Below are 22,202 nucleotides of genomic sequence, written 5' to 3'. Positions count from 1 at the left end.
AGAAAAATGCAAGAAACAAGATCTGAAGACAAGTTTCTGCTTAGATGTATTTTTAGGTGGAGAGCATCATTTCGTCAAAAAGGTGGGTATGCTTGCAGATTGTGGTTTGAGGCAGATGAGAAAAACAGATGTCATGTCTGAGTTACTGAACTTTTCATAACCTTCTAAAGAAAATCACCACCACATACGTTCTCTCAAACTGGTGAACTGACTGATGAAACCACAGCACACAAACCCCACAGAAAAACAAAGCATGCAGCTAAAGTTCTCAACTGCAGAATGCACAGTTAATTGCTCTTGCTTATGCTCACAGCTTTTGCTTTAACTCTAAAACTGTCTTTATCTCAACACATGAATTTTCCCACTTTTACCCTGCTGATTCTCTCCATCCTACTGGGGCAGGAGTAAGTGAGCAGCTGCATGGGGCTTAGCTGCTCACTGAGGTTAGCCCACAACAGCCTGTTTTATAAAATAAACAACAGGTCAAGTTGATGTAGTTCCAGGGGTAAGGTAAATACTGATGTAATTTATTGGATGTTCAGGCTCCCAACAATTGGATCATGTAATCATGTCCTTTATCATCTACCTCAGAAACTTCAGTAACAGAAGATCCAAACCAGGAAACAAGCGTATTTCCTCTAATGTCCAGAGGTCAAAATCATGACAGAACTACACTGAAGTGGAAGGAAGGCTTCAGTATTATGAACAGGATTTGTTATATGGACTTTGGAATTACAATTCAAGCCAAGGGTTAGGCATTGGGGTTTAGATGTCTTAGCTTCTTTAATGCAAGCAAAATTTCATGCTGAAATAACAAAATGCCTCTCTACAGGCCTCTCATCAAACAGACAGCTAATGCAACTGAATTAGAAGCCAAACTACTACCTATTAGGCACCCTCAAGTTGGATCCAAAGAAATAACATACACTGGGTGTATCTTTAGCCAAGTGCTGAGCTGACTTTTTTCCTCAGCACAATCAGGGAAATCCGCACACTGCCCTCCCCTCTGAGAGCACACAGCTGCAAGTGAAAGACTGCAAAGAAATGTGAAGATGATATTCGAAGTGTTGATGCAGAGATCTCAAAATACGATCTATAAAGCAATCTTCAAGTGTTTGCCTGGGAGTGCTCCCAGTCACATGCTGGATGTCTGTTATTGCTCTCCACAACTACCTGAAAAGAGGATGTAGTAAGGTGGGTGTCAGTCTCTTTTCCCAAACAATAAGTAATAGGACAAAAGGAAATGGCCTCAAGGCATGCCAGGGGAGGTTTAGATTGGATATTAGAAAAAACTTCTTCACTGAAACAATTGTCACACATTGGAAAGGGGTGCCCAAGGAAGTAGTGGAGTCACTATACTTGGAGATACTTCAAAGAGATGTAGATGTGGTGCTTAGGGACATAGTTTAGTGGTGGACCTGGCATTGCTAGGTTAACAGTTGGATTTGATGATCTTAAAGGTCTTTTCCAACCTAAATGATTCTATGATCTTGTCCACTGATATTCTTCTATTCGAGCTATTTACTTAAATTTAGTAACAACAATCAGTAAGGTCATCCTTATCAGTTCACAAGAGCTGCCCAGTCCGACCAGTGGATCTTCAATAAGAAAACCTGGACACTCTCATTGCCACAGTGAAAAAAACTCACCTGAGGGTACAACAAACAGCAGTCAGTACATCTCCTCCATCAAGTATTTCAACCGCTGAAGAATATTTTTTAAGGTAATTAGTGGGCAAGATTTGATGTGCCCTGATGCAAGCTACAATATCAAAACAATCTCATGGCTATTGCTGATCTCAGAGATAGATGTCCTGCAATTTGTGTATCGCTCTGGACATCCCTGACCACGTGATCAAAAGATGCCAAGACAGACCTGAGGAAACACTAGTTTTTGAAGACCAAGTATTTTCAGAGACAGTGCAACCATGTTCACTTCAGCACATCTGCTATCTTGATACACACAGATCTCATGATGCTGTTCTTCACATGTGATACATGACAGAAGGGCTTGAAACAGCTCAGCTCATCTTGCTTGCATGTTCTGAGCTCTCGTTAGAGGAAGTAGTTTTGTTAATGAGTACTTAAATTCAGTCACATCAATCAGATTACCTCCTCACATGAGGAAGAAGATGCTACCATCCTGCCTCCTGAAACATGATGCAATGGAGCCACTGCCCACCTCCATCTGTACGTGAGGGCTTTATACAGCTAAGGAGAAAGTCTTGAAAGCTTTTCTCACTGTACTTCCAGAGGAATCCCTTAAATTTCAAATTCTCACATCATTAAGATGAGCTTTCCTATAACCCAAGAAGTAGCTGTTTCATAGCTCTCACTTTTGATACAGAGGATGGAATTTTTTGAAGGGTAAATGTTTTACACAGTGACTGCAAAAAGCACAGGTATGAAAGGAAGAAGTGGGTCAAATAATTTAAAATCCCAAATTGAAGTGTGATAGCTCTTTAAGACATTTTCTGCCTTGAAAGTAGCTGTCGTGGTTTGACCCTGGCTGGCAGCCAGGTACCCACACAAATGGACATTCAAACAAACTAGTTTAAAGCTGCAAGTGAAAATACGTTTAAGCGAGAAAAAGGTGTTTTTTCAGCCCCAAGATCTTCTTTAACAGTAACAATAACATTTGCTCTACATAATGAACCACAGAGAAGGCTATCGTGACCAGGTATCAGCTGCATTTAAGTAATTCTCAATAGGTTCCCAACTCCTAAGACAATGCTGAAGAAGCTCAACTTAACTTTCTCTCCCTTTCAGAGGAAAGCTCACTGGTTTCTCTCCACCGGAATCTTTGTAACTGGAAAAAGGACATTATTTCCAATAGCAAGGAGATTCATTTGGCTTCTCTGGTACTGGATCTAGAGCTTTCAAATTTGGGGTTTTTTTTCCATTTGTTTTTTATCTTCCAAGGAAGCTTCCCCCACCCAGGTTTGGGATCTTTTTTTTAAAGTCTTATTTTGGAGTTGGGCTCCTCCCCACACACTTGACTCCCTGCAATTATCATATACAGTCTTCTCTCCCTCTAACCTGAGTCTCATCACAAACAGAACCAATTAGAGACTATGAGACATCATTATATCAGAATTTTAAACTTCTGAGCCATGTACAAAGTTATTTCTTACTTAATACTACCAGGAAGTATGCAGACTCTCATAATGGTTCTCATCATGAAGCTTTTGGGCTTTCCATACACATATTTTGTTCTTAAACAGCCAAATACAGCTTTCTTCTATTTGCAAAGAAAAGGAAATATGCAGAGAAAGAAACTGCACTTGCCTCTTTCTCCCTCCCAAGAAACCCAGATTAAAACGGTTGTGGCTGCATCAAAACTTTTTGGTATCTTTTTCTGAGTTTGTCTAACAGTAGGGTGCTCAAACTAATACTGAAGATCTGAAGACATAATAGGGCAAAATCATGGGATTTCAGAATAATTGGTGGCTGGCTAAAAATAATGTGATGTAACCAACTTCAAATAGGAAGAAGTCTGACCTTATCAATATTAAATACTTCTTTACTCAAACACCAAACTTATTTATGGAGTCTTCAAAAGCCTCCCTCTCCAGACAAAACTGACAATATACAGAAATCTAATATGAAAAAAGCTTGAGGCTAACTTCTTTTTTTTCCAAAATAGTACTCGATAGGAAAACATTAGAAATAAAGAGCCTAAAATGAAATCCTAAGTATCTATGGTATTTTACTGAGCATTACTCTGAAGCAAGTACTATTAAAGTCTTGAAAGTGTGCAATCTGTAAGTACCAAGCAGTGAAAGAAATTTTTCTTGTTCTTTAATAAAAGCAAGACTTAAAAAACAAGTCTTATAACAACAGATAGCTCAAATGGTCATATGTAGGTCTATGTTATACACCATAATCAGCAAACCTAAGGAAAGAAAGCAGATTTTCGCTGTAAATTCAGGTCACAATTTATCTTCTCCTTTTCACATTTGGATCATATCTGCAACAAAAAAGAAAATTTGTCACAAATAAGTAAAACAATGATGTGCAAAGTTAACAATGTGATGTAAATAGCTTTACCATATATACGTAACATGGGACTGGTCAGTGTTCCATTCTTCCCCTGACTGCACTTCTATAATTAACTACAGTTGCTACAACCTGAAGGATGCATAAGCTAGAACCTGTGCACAAACTAAAGATAACCTTTATGAAAATCTTCACTGACTTCCTAGCTACTTAAAATCTTTAAATCTGACGCATGAACAAGTTTCTTCAAGCCTTTAATGGCCCAAAAATAAGTTACTAAGGGAAAAAAAAAAAGAAAAAAAAGGGAAAGGGGTACTGTCTATTCACAGGAAGGTACATTTGACCACAACAACTCATTCAAAACCTTTCTGCTGCTTCCTATTCCCGCATAAAGCAGTTCCTTGCCTTACCTTCCCCTTCAAACAGCTTTTGATTGATCTTTAGTAATTTACATCTACTTTCTGGATATACCAAATAGTGACCCGAGTTAGTGCAACACGCTTATAGTTTGCCTCAGCTTGACCTCGTTAATCCTTTGGCCTTCTCTTTCTCTCCATTTGTGCTTCATTTCCCAAAATCCTGTGTCGCTTCTTTGAAATTCCGATGTGTTTTGTGTTCATGCATGATTAACTTATGGACACAACTGAATGATGAGGCAGTTTTACTTCCACTAATTCTGCTCTCATTCATCAAGACATTTTTGCTTAGGCAGGAAAATGTGACAACTTGTGAGCCAAATTACATCACCACATAACTAGAAAGGTATATAAGTCACTGCTTTGCTATAAAACAGACTTCTGGCAGAAATTGAGTGTGTCCCCTTTGAAAGAAATGCTCCTTTATTAACTGTTAATTAACAGAGCAAGTTGTTAATGCAGTAAGATTATTCTGAATGGCTCTTATACATGTTGATATGTGGTATCATGGTTCTTTGACAGTGGTTTGGGCAGAAACATCCTTCTTCACTATACACATTTTTCTACCTACATGCACAATTTTGAGTGTTAGTGAAACACTAGTCTCACTGGCAAGTGAGAAGTCCAATGGCATGCTCTTCTTTCTTCACATAAAAATTAAGAAAATAATGAAATCTTTCCTAAACATCCTTACATTAAATCTCAAAGCATTTCTTTGAATTTACTGCTATAGCAATGTAGCACATTAGTAGTAACATTTAAGTATGTCCTGGGCACCAAATCCTATTTTTTGGGGAGTGGGGAAGATAAGCACACAGGAGAAGGGGGGTGATACGTGATGGAAACCTGCCATCATGACTCCAACAGCTTCAGCTCTGTCTGTGACTGTCTACAGAGATGACAGTCACAAACATGGTTTCCTGTCAACTCCCGACCTCACCTTCAGCCATTTTCCATGTTAAATGAAGCTTGGAGGAAGTTTTCCAGCAAGAAAGAAATCAAACAACATTATCAAAGGAAACTCTACAGTGCCTGTGGCCTGAAGTGGAAAAAGGACTACTGACATTTCATTACTGTGAGTGAACGCACAAAGAAACAAAAGGTCTTGCTAGGAACAGGGAACGAAGGATACCAAGAACTCTTACTGAACATCATCCCATTTATCTGTCGTCTCAGCAGACAGGATGATGTGTTTCCCTTTCTCCTCTATCTCAGTATGTACTTCGGAGCAGTTGAGGGCACAGCCCTTCTTTCTAGCTCATCTTTACCTTGGAGCACTGCATGACTCTTCCTAACAGCATCTTCAGCTGCAATTTTCATGGGAAATTGCAGCTCTTAACATCAGCCTTATGACAAGTAATTACACTCAGAATTAAGGACAAAATTAGAAGTAGCTTACAAACTGATGAACATTAAATTATGTGGTTTAGTATTTTTGACTGTGGAAACTTCTGCAAGCACACCCATCCTAATATAAATTGGGAGTTGAGGTAAAAGCTTTCCAAAGCATGAATGCATGTGAATTATGTGTTTCCACTGCTGTGTTTTGAAAGGCTAAGATTAGTCAAGGTATTTTGAACCAGTCCATATTCTAGCACGGTAATCAAGCTGCATCATGTTTTTATTAATATCTTCATAACTGACATATATTTAAAGACTGTACTGCAGCTGTAAAAAATGGATAAAGTGGCAAACTTGACTTAGACCTTTTTTCAATTAGAAAGTGGTTATAAATCATTAAATTAGGATTACAGTGGGAAGTAACTGGACAGGAAACCAAATGAACAGGATGATTCTCGCTTTCAAAAGAGAGATTAGGGAAAGCGGTAGACAACTAAAGTGACAGTTACTGAAAGAAAACTGCTGAAACAGACTGTGTTTTAGAGACAAATATAATGAGTTATGACAAAAAACAATGGCAAATATCCAAGGTGAACTTGGAACTACCACAGTTGTTTCTCAAACTCCTGTGACTGATCAAAACAGATTGATCAGAACAGACCTTATGAGGAGCGATTGAGGGAGCTGGGTCTGTTCAGTTTGACGAAGAGGAGGCTGAAGGGGAATGTCATCATGCTCTACAATTACTTGAAAGGACATTGTAGAGAGGTTGGTGCTGGTCTCTTCTCACAGGTAATTAGGGACAGAACCAGGGGGAATGGTTTCAAGTTGCAACAGGGCAAGTTTAGGGTGGACATTAGTAAGAAATTCTTCACAGAAAGAGTGGTCAGACACTGGAATAGACTGCCTAGGGAGGTGGTTGAGTCGCCATCCCTGGATGTGTTCAAGTGTCACTTAGATGTGGTGTTGGGTGATATGGTTTAGGGGTGACCTTGTAGTGTAGGGTTAGTGGTTGGACTTGATGATCCCAAGGGTCTCTTCCAACCTGAATTGTTCTATGATTCTATGAAAACAGAAATAAATGAGTCTATTACACTGTCAAAAGCATAGAATGACCAGTGTAAAAATGCCTTCTCTGCCCAGTCTGAAAACTGGAAAGATGGGAAGGGAATTTCTAACAAATGAAAAAAAGCAGGAGGAGGTAGGAGCTCTTTCATTGTGAATGGTTTTGAAAGCAGCTTAGGATTTCAAAGGCAAGAGGCACAGAAGGGCCATACTGAAGGACTTACTTAAGAGTTTACTTCAGATTTTTGTTGCAAATTCTGAGAATTGTGATTGCAAAAGTGCAACACAAAAGAAAGCAGCCCCGCTGATCACTTTTTCACAGACCTGGTATTCTGTTGCTTTAGCTCCCTCAAGTGACTCAGCACAGGGATAGACAAGTGCCACAGACAGGATGGAAATGGCAGACCTCCTCATCATGTTTTTGTCACAGTTCAGATGTCCGACTTAATTGTAAGATCAAAATACTTCATTAGGCTCTGGCAAACACTGATGATGGAAAGCCTGACCCCAGAATCTCTTCTAGACTTTGTCAACATTCAAGCTTGTGTAAATGAGCCAGGAAACAGCAGCATTTTTGTTTGTGAAAAATTGTAACACGTCTGAAGGAAACTGAAAGTTTAAGGCATAAAAAAAAATGAAAGAAGTTGCTGAGTTGACATACGTGGGAATACATGAATTTTGAAAAGAACAGTCAAACTAATCTTTTACAAAAATGGAGTTGGTCTAAAAAAAGATATGATGAAAAAACCCACATATTTTCTATGTACAAACTTAAAACTCTTACCTAAAGAGGTCATCAGCAAGCGATTCTTCTCTTGCATGTCGGTTCTGTTCCTGAGAAAATAAATTTGTTCAATATTTGATGTTCAGAATGAAGCTAATGAACAATGTACAAGAACAACATATTCCCCGCACTAAAACAATTTTTTCTAAAGAAATAATTCTTTTTCTAAGTACTCCACTCATTAGATTATATATTTCACTACTGAAGTTTGTCTACCAAACTTCCAAACTAATGGAACAGAATACTTTCTGCAAGATACCAACTTTGGTCAGACAAATTTTGGGGTTTTAAACATCATAATAGAAATAGGGACATTTTCATCTGATTATTTGCATGTAAAGATAATTTTAATCAGCATTATCTATACCCAGGGATTAAAAATTGTTGATGTAACAGGATCTTGATCAGGCTGTGGGAACATAATATGACTCATCAGCAAGTATTTTAAAATAAACTATTGGAAAAGAAAGGGCTAGAGAACTGCTATGATAAAACACAATATTTTTTAGAACTTTCACATACAAAAGTGAAGATTTTTACAACAGGATAAATAGTAAATTTATTCTTACTATATCTCTTTAGTACACTCCGACAGAATTTTACTCAGGTATATTCTGTTCTGGTCAAAAGCAAAATATCCCTTATACTGTACAACAGCTTGAACACAGCTAATTATACAAAAGTTCTACCTAGCTCTCAGTCACCTTTTTAGAAGTCACAAGATTCCATAATGCTTGTTTTGCTCATTATAAAAAGGATCATAGAACCGTTTAGGCTGGAAAAGACGTTTAAGTTCACTGAGTCCATCATTCTTTTTTAGGTTACTGATTTTGCTTTAAAGCAGCATTTCTGATTATACGAATATTGCATATAAAATAAATTCAAATAAACAGCAAAAAGATGATGTTTGCTACTGACCTCTGACATTCAGTAACTTTTCTAATATGCATGTTCCTATGAGCATGTGTAGATAGCTAATTGGATGAGGCTTTATTTCAAAAATAAAATTCTGAAGTATTTCAGTAATGACCACAGGTTGGTATGACCAATTATGTGAGGCAAGCTTTTGCTTGATCATCTTTAAAAAATAATTCCTTACCTCTATTTCTTGCCTTAACCAGTCTTCTAGATCTGCATTCTTTCTAGCATGGTGAGCAATCAAATCTGATCCTCCAATAATGTATGGAAGTTGTCCTGCCCCCGCATAAGCTACCTGTCATAAAATAAATTCTCACAATTACAACAGAAGGCAAGTAAAAGGTATGTTTTAACAAATTCAGAAAGTATATTCAGATATCACAGAAGAAAGTCAGCCTTCCTCTGAATAACATTTACTGGCAATTATATTTAAAAGAGATTGAAGTGAAAAAAGCATTTACCAAAAGCTATTAACTCCCTCTTTTTACTAAAAGAAACAAACAAAAAAATAGCTGACAAGTGACATGCTAAATAAAACTGAGAGGACATTAAATGGAGCTTGAAATCATTACAAATTAATTTTTACAGCTAGATTCTATTTCATCATCAGAATTCAGAAGCATCTGCTACAAAACAGTGGAAAAGAAAATACTATCAGAAATTTATAGTGTTATCTAGAAATGAGAGCATACCTCCAGGAAGATGGAAATTGCATTATGAGACTCCCGCTCTCTACATAATATTTTAATGAAATGCATTTCTAGTCATCTTAGAATCACAGAATCATAGAACAGTTTTGGTTGCAAGAGACCTTCAAGATCAAGTCCAACCTTTGTGTAATACAAATTTGGTTTTTACTTTTAATATGAGCTGAAGTGATATTTTTATGTTTATCAGTAAGAATCTTCTTGAAATTATCTTCAAGACTCAAGTAAGCAGGAATTTTACTTTTCTAAGATACTAGATTTAGTTCTATTTAGAGATCTAAGATTTATTAGATAAAGCACAAGACTCTGAATCAGTATATACTTTACATGTAGGTCTTTGGAGAAGTCAAATTGCTAGTTTTTGAAGGTACAACTGGAAGTTACAGTAGGCATCACTTAACGACTTATTTTGGGTAACAAACATCTAAATATAATCTAGTATGAGGTCAGCCTTTGTGAGCCTGGTAACTCTTCAGTCCATTAGAAAAATATTTGTTAACAATGTAATATGGTATTTAAATAATTTCCTTCTGTAGTTCCTAACAATTTTAAAAGAACAATCTTTCATAACATTTCTAACAATCTTAAGGCCATCCCTTTTAGTATTTTTAAACAGTGCCACCTCGTGACCATTTCAAATACACACCAACCTTTTTGAACGTCTTGAAATTTTTCTTTCCCCCATAGCTGGTATTCCCAGTAAACTGACTGTTCTGTCTTGGATGGCTGACAACCAGTGATCTAAACTCGGTTAACAGAAGTCTGCTAGGAAGATTCCTGGAGTCATCTTGCAGTTCATTGCGGTTCTTGTGTGGGAAGAAAAAGGAAGTAGCAATTCAAGTGTATAAACAGACATACAGCATACTCACTAGTATAAACTTTAGAGGAAGAAATTATGACAAGTATAGCTGAGGCAAAAGTTAGGATTAAAAAGGGGTGAGGAGAAGTAGCAGCAGTGCTAGAAGGAAAGAAGATGGATGTACTTCTCAGCCTCCTGATATATTACCAATAAAGCTGAGAGCTCACTATATTTCTCTCGTATTTACATCTGTTGAAAAGACAGGACCAATAAGAACTGCAGTAATAATAATGAAGACAAGTGTACCTCATTGCATTAGGATTTTACTTCAAGAAAGAAATCATATATATATTTTTAATTTAGCTAATATCTAAGAATTTCTTCTCTCTTCCTTTCCACCTTGCCTCTTACCTGGGCCAATTTAATCAAGTACACCTTCTCTAATGCAAAACGCAGTGAACTCCTCAGAAGCCAAAGTCGAAGATCTTCAGCTCAATACTACCCTACAGATTTACCATCTAAGCCAACTTTAAGGCTGTGAGCTGGATCTGATCAACTAAGCAACCTATTTTGTACACGAGAATACTCATAGGCCAGGAAGTTTGCACATTGTGTCCTCCTGCTTGGGGCTAGATCCATGCGGGTTAAAAAGGAAGCCTGGGTGCAGGACAAGTTCAAAAGCAACATTAAACTATCTTCATGGACATCTCCAGCCCAGATGCAGAACAGCTGTTTCATAGCAAGTATAAACCAAAAGCCCCTTAATCCAAGCTGACCCTGCACTCTGGTATACCTGCACAGCATTCCCTCTTTTTTTTGGACTCTTCTCTGTAACATATCTGAAAAGGTTTTATCTCGCTCCTTATTTACTGGCTACACTCTCCCCCTTGATCTCTCCAGAATATTCCCATTTCAGTTTCATGCAGCCTAGTGTTCTTCTGCTTCACTACCATTTCCAGCAATCCTCCACTCTCTCCTTCATTCTTCTCACCTATAAAAAAGTTAGCCCGCTATAATCAGTGTATGTTACATCTATTTTCTCAATGGTCCCTCTATTTTCCATTCTAGCTGTGATCTCCTTAGAGCAGACAAGGAGATTATATTTTTGCCTGGTCTTTAAGCAGTAACCTAACAAAAATACAAGTACTAACTGCATTAAAGGGTTAATACGATTATATTAAGTCTCTGTAGCTTCAGTCATCTTAATTATCTATCCAAAAGCATGCAGATGAACTACAGTTTGCTCTGTCTTTTCACAGTCAACAAACTGGATCGTACTATTCATATTTACATGCAATTATTTTAAGGAGTATGATCTTCAGAACCTCCTTTACTCTGAAATATGATCCATAAATACTACGTTCTTCAAAGCAAAATTTTGATGTATTGCCTTAATGCTTCTCCACATTTGCTGCTGAAACTTACAATTAACTGGTTTCTTACCAAGACTGGCGACTCTAGCTTGATCTCACTTTTCATTTCTGAAGTTAGAACTGATCCAGGTTTCTCTTCTTTCTATTTGATTAAAAGGTATTTAAAATGTAACACTGAAATTAAATGCAGATTTAATTACGTAGAATTGATTTCCTCTCTTTACAGTGGAATATGCATTTTCAAAACAATATAAATATTTAGACAGAAAAGAACGTGCACTATACTTTTATTTTTTATGGGTTTATATACGCTATGATTGTGGAGCTTTATTCTATTAAAAATAAAAAACAGTATTATTTTCTCACATCCTTTTTTTCTAATACCAGTAGTAAGCTTTGTCCATATGTACAACCCTCAAAGTCCTGCCAAGTTCTGGAAAATACTACAAAAGCTTTTGAATATAAAAGGCAGCATTTTCAACTTCATATGTTTAGAGTATGTGTGTATGTAAAGGACATTTCACTACTAGGACAGGAAAATATTCTGCAAGTTACTTTCCTCCCATATTTTAAACCCATATTTGTCTTTCATAAATTACTTCCAGTGGATGAAAACAATCTGATCAGCTTTACACACCCCGTACGTTTTTCAGTCAATTACATTCTTTGCCTTGCCACATATACAAAGTGCATCTATACGTAAATGAAATAGGTAACATAAATACACCTGTAGTGCTTTATCAAAAAATCTCCTTCCTATTCCACTGGAAACATAATTTCCGTGAATAAAACAGTTCATTATTAATTAAACTGTAAGAAGGCTTTTTGTCAGCAAAAACCTGTAAGCATACATCTGATAAGAGTTCAGTTATACAGAAGAATTTGTTTTCTTTCATGATCCTGTCAAGAAGTTAGACTAGAAAAACTTCCCAGGCCATAACAAAATTCAAGGTTATTCCAAGCAGCCATTTCAGTCTCTCAGTACAGTGAGACTTGATAGAAACCACCTCCTCTGATGGTATAAAGAGCAAGAAATAAAGATTCTATATAACTTACTTGTCTTTTACAATTTGCCTGTTAGTAACACAAAAAAATAACGTAATGAAGTTCAAAATTCACACTTTGCCAGAAGCAAGCTCCAGTAAAGTACCAAGAAGAGCGTGTTAGGCTGATCTGAGTGAAGGATACACAGACAATTATTAACTCTCATCTGATCCAAGGTATCTTGCAAATCCTAGTTACTTGATCATAGATTCAAACTTTATTATTACAGCTTTTAAACACTGGCTAGACTGTATAAGAATTGCCTGGACAGTAAGCTTTTATATTTAAAATAAACAAAAATTAAACTTGTTCCTTCTCTCTTACTTCCCTCTGCACTCTTAATAGTCTATCCTGCTAGAGCTCTCAACATTGTTTTCCTCTTCAAATCTGCTTTTGTTTTTGTTTTTTTTGGTCAATGAAGTGGCTAATGTTAACTTAAAATCCATTGTTTTCTTCATTTCTGCTAGAAAATTGCATTATTTTCAAAAAGAACACCAGAGAAATAATCAAACTTTGTTTTGTTTGTTTGCTTGAGTTTTTTAAGAGGACATTCGTAATATTAATTGCCTCTACCAGGAATTTTAATAGTATTTCATGTATCTTTAAGAGATTCTGGCTGCAAAGGTGTTGGACACTACTGTGATATTCAACAGAAGTAGTTAACTACAAGGTTTCTTCAGAAAATTCATTACATAGAGATAATATAATTGAGTATTATTTTACTATAAGTATCAACTTGATAATTAACACCACCACATACAATATGAGAAGGTTTTCTTGGACCAAGGATAAATTCTGCTGTTCTACCCACAGTATGAGAGATAAAAACTTCCAGAATACAAACAGCTTTCAATTCACAAAGAAATGCAAAATCATTTAGGTAGGTGTAGCACTGTAATGTCTACATGTAATAGATATGCCAATTTTTAGTTCAGAGTGATTTAAAAGGTTTAAGCAAATCAACCTTCTGCATGCAGGCAGCCTCAGTCTTTAAAAAGTTATTTGCATCCTCCTAACAAGAGTTGTAAAATTTCAAGATTAGGCATGCGAGAAGAATGTAACTTACCAACATTTTATTCTCCTCTCTCTGCGTTACATTCGCTTCTTGAACTCTGCTTCCTTTGGCTTCCAAACATCTTTTTTTAGGGGCTTTTCCTTGAGTTTCTTGGTCATGATCTGCCATCGGATCTTCCCAGTCTAGGTCTCTGCTTCCAAACACAACTTCTAGTGTCTCTCCATCTTCAGGAAGGTCATTTAACTCTTTTCTTTTTGGTGCACGCTTGTCACTACAAGTATTTTTAGGGTCCATTTTATTACTTGCTTGTTTGCCACCTGCCCCCATGAGCTTTATACCCGTGTCTTCTGATGCAAAATTTGGGGTTGGGTCCAGGATGTTTTTTTCCTTTTGATGCTGCCCTGCTTCACTGATCCACACTGATGAAGCTGTGGGTTCAGTGAACTTGGAAACAGACGATGACCTTTCCTCCAGTTTTGCTAGTTTGGGTACAGATGTTTCTTCTTCTTCTCTCTCCCTTAGCCAGAAAGTAATTACAAAAGAAAAAAATTACAAAGGCATTTTCGAATATGGACAGCTGCATCCATAAAGTAACAGCTTCCTGGGGTTTCAGTGTCTGAAACTTCAACACAGGTACCCTTGAGGAAAAGCTCACCATTCTAGGAAGCTGATCTAAAACTTACCTTTTTAAACTATTATTTTGAATTAAATGTATAATCCTTAAGTTAAAATTATTTTCCAGAAACAGTACCAACATAACAATAAGGGAAGTAATGTAAGAACACTTGAACATACCTTTTTCTAGCTACCTGGAAGTAATTTGTAATTGAGTTAGACTGGTGACATGAAGCACACTCAGGTGGTTTACCAGCTTCTGAAATTTTAGACGGTGAGATAGGGTGGCTTTTTTGACTAAACCCAGATGTTCTGCTCACTTGAGGTACCAATGTTCCCGCAGTTACTCTGCCACTTGTGCTAGCGTTTTTCTTCACAGCTATTTTCTCTTGTCTGTCCACCTGGGGAGTATCCTCAATTTCCATACTACATAAGAGAGAAAAGATACTAAGTGAACACATACAAAGTTACCACAGAGATACACAGTAGAATATCACTTTTAAAAAAAGCTGTCCCGGTATACTGAATATACTTCTAAGCAATGTAGGTATGCTTAAAACAAAATGTAAAATCCACTATGACACAAACACACACATATATATATATATGTATCTATATAAGTAAAATGCCTTGACAATTTGTAGCAGTTAAGACAGTCAAATCAGATATGCAGTATCTACATTTGTATCCTATAAGTCCTTTGTGATGCTTTCTGCTATCTACTACCCAAAGGCAGAAATTATGTCACTACAGGCAAGCGACAGCATCTGAGTAGCTGCTGTTTCCAACACTGGATACTTTTGTCCAGTTACAGTTCCTCTGCCACAAAAAAAACTTGCTTTATTTGCAAAAGTCGGCTTAGAAACTATTTCCACGAATACTTTACCATGTCTGCTCTTCTATTTCTGTATCAGTTACATATGCTGCACTGGTATCGGCAGCAGCTGGCATTAAGGTTTCATCCACAGCCAAACTCTGAGAAATGGCTTGCCCTGCAGCAGCTGATGCAGGCGCGCCTTTAGTTACAGCTGTAAGATCAACACAAGAGAAGAATTAGAAGATTAATATCAAAACTGTGTTTCTTTGCATGTGTTATTGCAAATCAGTAATCGATCAGGTGAGATTTTTGTAAAGTGGCCTTAAAAAAATTTAATCCAAAAATTGAGCAGATTTATTGTTTAAAAATAAATGAAAGAAACAGTTCTAAAGGACTATATTCTGGGATTCAGTTTTAGTTAAATATTACAATTAATTAATTAATTGAATTATGCTCAAATAAAAATGATGCTTAATAGGAAATCATATATTAATATGGACATAATGTAATTCATGAATCATGCAATATATATTTTATGCATAACTTTCAGAGCACAAAATTCCTTACATTTACTACTTTATGATTAAGGGACTATTTCTACCAATACAGAACCAATATTTGCTATCAAAAAACTTAGAATCAATGTCTTCTACTGCCAATTTATCTTAATCCCCTTATAGTCAGGGGATTGTCTTAAAACACTGTTTGCTACTCTCGATTTAGTTATTCACACTTCTCTGTAAAACAAAAAGAGCATACACAACATCTTTTAAATTGTCTGCCCTTTCACTCATCCTTGTCTTCACATACTTATGTCTTCTCCAGGTCAAAGGATATCAAGATTTACTATTTTAACAGATGTCTCATTGTGTTTCTAGATACATTGTTTTAATCACTACTCATCTCTCAGCCCTATACCTTCTTCCTGCATCTCGTTCTGACTGAGACTAAGACGACAGAATTATCCTTTCTGATAAACCATTCTTTCCACATTCACTCATTTTTCCCTACCACTGTAACCTAGGCAGGAATAACCTATACACACATTTAGGTCTCCTCCTGGAGCAACTACATCTTACATATGTTGCTATTTGTTGCTCTGAGGCAAGATTAGAGGAAGAAGTCTTCCTTATAATCCCTTTGATTTACAACATATACATGGAAGTTTTTTATAACTCTCAAACAATAGCATTTATTCCTTCTTAGCAAATAAACTGTAAATATAACTACCTGTAAAAGCCTGATACGCAGTCTGTTTACACAATTCAATCAGACAATTTTTACGGCATTGAATCATGCCAGCTGGAAACAAACATAAGCATTTCTGATTTATTCAGATGTGTGCAGGGTCAGTATCTTTAAATTTAATCTGAGAAGTAATTTATTATGTATTATTTTCTAAACTAACTGGATAGACAATACATCATATACAAGTTATTAATACAAGAATACCAGTCAACAGAAATACTTTCAGTACTGCATGTATATCTTTCTCTCTCAAAGAAAAAAAACATTTTAAAATAAGTTACGCTCCTATAGGTAAAGACAAATTTATGGTGATTTCATTTTATTTTGTTTTAAGGCTGTAAGAATTTCTGCCCAATACAGTGCTTTGCAGAACAGAAAAGAACCAAAAACTGTGTACAGAACTGACAATTTTACAGAAACAAAATACAGACTAATAATTATGGAAAAGGCATGGAAACTCTTTCTGTCTGTCAAAGATTTTTATCACTACTGTATTAGCAAATTAGTAAAGTTTCAAGTTGAGACTTGGAATATCCAGCTCCAAACTACTACTTTAGTAAATGTAGCTCACTGTTTTTACTTCTTACCTCAAGATTATATTTGGTTTTGAACTGTGTGTAGGACAGTGAATTTTCCTAAAGCAAATTGCTTCTTGTGTAAAAAAAGCACAAGCCATTACAAATTAATTCCGCCCTTGTTCTCTCCATTTCTAACATTCACCTTGTACGTTCCTATTACCCCAGTCTTTTCATAAAAGAAAAACTAGCATATTAATTCAGTGGCCACTAAAAATGTAAATTTCAAAAGATTGTTTTAAAGTACCTTTCCTTTAAAGATCAATATACTATGTGTTTGCTTTTTATGCTAATCTGCTACTTTTTTGTTCAACTCTAAAAGCCCTATAATTTTCATTGCAGTTTACTGCAAGGCCATTAAAAAACAATGATCTCTTCAGACTTGTACACATTTTTCACAGGGTGGCATTTTATTTTAGTGGTCTTGCAACACAAAAGAAAAAAACTTGAATATTAGCAGTTGATGTCTCTGTACAAAAAAGGAATATTGCTTCTTTAATGTTGTTAACTTATTACTACCCTTCTTCCAATTACCTTTGTTACCAGGCTGCTTTTGAGGGTTGCAGTACTTTTCTGTAGACATGAAGATAACTGCCAATCCAATTTCTGCCTCAGGAATAGCCCTGAGATCCTTGCTGTTAATATAAAAATACGGACAAAAAAAAATAATTAAAAAAACGTTTCTAAATACAGATGTAAAGATGAACAGGTGCATGGGCACAGGTATGACAAAGTACAAAATGGGCTATTCCTCTTTTGAAAAACATCAATCCAAACGTCTATACTACAACTTCTCACGATACAGTAAGTCAGCACAATTATCCATCATTACACCCTGGTCGAATATGTACAAACTTCCACATTTCCTGCTGCTGCAGCCACTGCCTAGTCCCAGTAATCCAGCCAATCCATCTCTCCCTACACTATTTCCAACCATTTAATCAACTGTGCTCCACCTCCAATTCTAACATGTGTGTGAATGGAAAAGTGACTTGAAAGATTTGAGCACTTCTAACAAGTCAGTTAGGCACACCTCCTCCCCGCTTTCAATCCTACAGCCATGAGAAAAGCTTGAGTGGTTTTCTCTATTTAGGAGGAAAATTCAGGGAAACTTGGTTAGTGTATTAAGTTAAGTATTTGGATTTTGTTTTCTTCCACTGTTTTAATGGCATCATGAAAATCCTAACATCTACAAAACAGGCAATTTGCCCTCTTAAACAAAATCTAACACCAAAACATAAACTGACTTTCCTTAAGCAGAAACTGCTCTTCAGAACCATTGTATAACGCAGTGCAAATAATTAGACAGCAATGAACAACATGACTTCAAGGTGCAATCTCATAGAATCACAGAATGGCCTAGGCTGGAAGGGACCTTAGAGATCACATAATCCAAGCAGGGACGCCTCTCAACTAGATCAGGCTACTCAAGGCTCCGTCCAACTTGGCCTTAAACACCTCCAGGGAGGGGGCAGCCACAACATCTCTGGGCAATTTATTCCAAAGTCTTGCCACCCTCCTACTGAAGAATTTCTTCCTAAGGTCCAATCTAAATCTGTTCTCCTTCAACTTAAACCCATTTCCCCTTGTCCTATCACTGGACACTCTTGTAAAAAGTCCTTTCCCAATGTCCTGTAGGTTCCCTTCAGGTACTGGAAGGCAGCTATTAGGTCCCCCCCCTCCTCATTTGTTTTCCATTAAATAAATATATTGGGAAAAAAAATAGATTACTTAATTTCCCTTCTTAGAATTTTTTAGCTTTTAAATAGAGGAAAAAACACCTCCTGTCTGTAATTTCCAAGCAGTTTCATTACAATATTTTTCTAGGAAAAAAAACAAACCAAAACAACAACAGATCATCAGAGAACTGCCAAGTCCTTTCTTTCCTGCTTTAAGAATTTTAGTTACTACATTAAATACTTAAAACAATGAAGAAAATGACCTCTTTATAAGTATCCTTCTGCTCAAATATGTATGCAAACACCATGATTAAATCTCTGCAGAAATTCTAAAATTACCCTACTGCTGTACAAGAGAACAATGCTGCACCTCTGCAAGACAGTCAGAACAGAATCAGTCCAGTTTTTCACGGAGTCAGATCCTGGGATTTGAGTGTTTGTCAACCCCACATCAACAACACAAACTTCAGGTGAAACTAATAAAGATACTTCCTTCTTTCCTTCCGTCATCAATTTTGCTTCCCCTCCTCCAAGAATAACTGCTGGACCCAGCTTCTTGTGCTAAAAGAAGAAAATGCAAGTTAAAAAAAAAAAATTATGAAATACAGTCAGTTTAGAAGTTACATCTTAATGAACTATCAGCACAATTTATCACTGATGCACTAATGCAAATCTGATGTGTTCTGTTTCTCCCCCTGTACTTCATCTTGCTTAGGCCGTTGTATTTTAAGAAGATACACACAAAGAAATCCCTCTTTCCTGATGAACCCAGAATGAGTGTAAATGCACTGAGAACAGAATCAGTGCTCAGCTACCCCTGCAACACTTTTCAAAATATAGCCCGATTACCTGCTTGGCAGTTAGAAATACAAAAGTTTTCCCGCTGAATATTTTTTTCCTTTCACGATGCTCAGATAAATCCAGCTTTTCAGCACCAATGGAAGGCTCATCGACTGGGGGATAAAAGCTGCAAGAACAGAAAATTCAAGTAAAAAAAAAACCAAACAACCAGATTTACCGATCAGTACTGACTCATATTCTTTCTGTTTTAACAAGTTCTGAAGTTAAAATACCACACTGCTCTGTTAAAAAATATTTATATTATATAAATATTTTTTCAATATGGTGTTAAGAAGAAACAGAATCTCTGATTTTTCAACATCTAAGCTAAGATCAAGATCTTCTACTTCAGCAAGTAAGACAACAATACTTTTAGGAATGTGTTCAACCTATTCACTTTAAGCATCTGCTCTACACACATCCACATTCTTCACAAAGAAAACTGACAAATGAGACTGCAATCTCATCCTGCACTTACTCTAGCTAATAGTAAAACCCCAGACAAAATTAATAATTTTGCTTCTTCTATCCTTCAGGTGGGGCCGGCCACTCCTGCTTCTCTTCTGTTGGATCAAGAAATTGCAAAGCACCACACTAGATGCCAGCCTACTGACAAGACATAAAACAAACACACTTTTTGTGCCAGTATGATAGAGGACTAAATTGACTGATCCTGCAGATTCTCAATTGTTTTTTGCCAATACAAGAAAAGTGATCAGGACTTCAGCTGGGGAACAGAATAGGCATAAGTAAAATTCTATCCTGAAGCTTTCATTTTTGTCCTGGGCTGCAGCAGTTCTGGCAGAGCAAGGTGAAGGCATGTTCTAGAAAGAAGGGAAACTATAGCTCAATTTTAACCATACAATACTACACCTGTACCCATAAACAGCTGTTTAGGTAGGTACTCTGGCTGATCATAGAACTATTGATCTTCATTCTGACTGCTGATTATACAATCTTCTCATAATATTATGCAGGAAAAAAAGAGATGCTGAAACATATATACATGTATATGGCATATATAAATGTTTTTATATTTTTTCTCTTTTATACAAAGAATAGCAGATTCTAAGCAAGAAATATGATGAAATATTTAAGTTTCTGAAAAAATGCACCATCTGTGAAATCTTCAGTTATTGCTCTTCCTTGCATAGGTTATCAGGAAGTACCAGAGGACTGGGGTAACACAGATTACCGTAAAAACCCTCAAGCAAGAAGCACCACACACAGGTTTGAAATTCTGTGAAATCTTAGTAAAAGCAAAAAGAAATTTTAACTTTTTAGAACTTCCTATTTCCCCAGGATTTTTTTTTGATCAGATGTACAGCAACAATCAAGGCTTAATTAACAGTGTCACTCTGTATTACCATGTCAATGCATCTTTCCTATTTCATATTCCAAGTAGTATGACTCCAAGTCAGTTAGTGTCTTGTGATGTACCAGCTCCAGTCAGCTCTAGCTATAATGCACAATGTAGAGATTCCCTGTGAGAGTTAACAGCATTTTTGGAAATTGAATGCGAACAGCTGCTAAGTAAATTTTCAGTATCTTCCCACAAGCTACATCTTAAAAATATCACCTATTTAAAATATTATAGTTATTTTAAATATAGATCTGCATGTTATATCAGCTGTCTCATTTAGCTTGATGCAAAGCTCTCTCTTTGAAAGCTACATAATGGATATACTGCTAGTGTCACTAACATTTAGCCAGCTCAGCTCCTTTGAGGATCTTAATAGTTAGTAAAAGTATTAAGGGCAAGGAAACATAGCCCTCGGGTTCTCTTTTAGGAAGCACCTAAGAGCTCAACTATACCATCACTTCTGTACTGAAGAAACGGGCAACACACACCCTAGTTTTAAAAGCTGAAGCCACGGTTTGCTTGTTACTATAACAGACAATAACAGTCTTACAAGCTACATAATATCAGGCCAAGCAAATTTCATACTTAATAACCAATTGCTAGTTTTTGATGGCTTTACTGCTTGTACTTACGAAAAAAAGAAATCTGCCAAAAAACCTTACATCCAGTATTTCAGAGAAGACTCTAAATAGTTTGGTTTGTTTTCTTGGATCCTTATAAAACAATATAGAAGGAAAAGTTACAATCTATGAAGACTTCCCTTTCCTTCTGAAACTGAAGCCCAAGTGAGTTTTAAATCACTCACAGATGACGGATTTGACACACTACATAAACCTCTGCAAATGTAAAGCCGTATCTAGAAACTAAGGAGTATTTGCTACAAATTGCTCCAGTTGGCACCTGCCTTGTACTAACAAGGTACTGTTACATTCTGTGAAATATATTTTACCATGTAGCAAGCGCAGCTTATCATGAATCCTCTACTGCTGTGCTTCCATCACCATGTGTGTACCACTGAGGCTCGTTTAGCTGGCCCGTTCTCCCAGCTATTCTACCAGACCCACTAAAGAAGATAAATCATAGAATGTTGGGGGTTGGAAGGGATCCCTGAAGATCATCCAGTCCCACTCCCCTGCCAGAGCAGGATCACCTACAGTAGATTGCACAGGAACACACCCAGGCGGGTTCTGAAAGTCTCCAGAGATGGAGATTCCACGTCTCTGGGCAGCCTGTTCTAGCACTCCATGACTCTTACAGTAAAGAAGTATTTCCTTATGCTTAGGTTGAACCTCCTGTTTTCCAGTTTATGACCACTGCCCCAGTCCTGTCACTGGATACCACTGAGAAGAGTTTGGCCCAATCTGCCTAACATCCACCCTTTAGATACTTACAAACATTGATGAGACCCCTCCTTAGCCTCCTCTTCTCCAGGCTAAACAGATCCAGATCTCACAGCCTTTCCTCCTATGGTAGGTGTTCCAGTCCCCTAATCAGCTTGGTAGCCCTGCACTGGACTTTCTCCAGTAGTTCTTTGTCCTTCTTGAACTAAGGAGAATCACAGAATCGTTGAAGCTAGAAAAGACCTCCGAGATCATCAAGTCCAGC

The 22,202-nt window shown here is 36.8% G+C and overlaps 1 protein-coding gene across 1 annotated transcript; it reads right to left on the bottom strand.

Moving 5' to 3' along the window:
• Positions 1–3,938: 3,938 nt before the first annotated feature.
• NBN (nibrin) lies at positions 3,939–19,361 on the bottom strand (the record flags this gene model as incomplete). The annotated part of the gene is made up of 11 exons (XM_009869117.1): positions 3,939–3,969; positions 7,605–7,654; positions 8,704–8,817; positions 9,880–10,035; positions 11,454–11,543; positions 13,512–13,977; positions 14,256–14,501; positions 14,962–15,103; positions 17,250–17,350; positions 18,765–18,955; positions 19,244–19,361. Coding segments are annotated over 11 exons (1,705 nt in total), but the record flags the coding sequence as incomplete, so codon positions are not given.
• Between the last annotated feature and the right edge of the window lie 2,841 nt (positions 19,362–22,202).

Source organism: Apaloderma vittatum, unplaced genomic scaffold (assembly GCF_000703405.1).
Source record: "Apaloderma vittatum isolate BGI_N311 unplaced genomic scaffold, ASM70340v1 scaffold5825, whole genome shotgun sequence".
NCBI lineage: Eukaryota > Metazoa > Chordata > Aves > Trogoniformes > Trogonidae > Apaloderma > Apaloderma vittatum.
The sequence above is the reverse complement of the archived record's forward strand: the minus strand, read 5'-3'. Positions and strand labels throughout refer to the sequence as shown.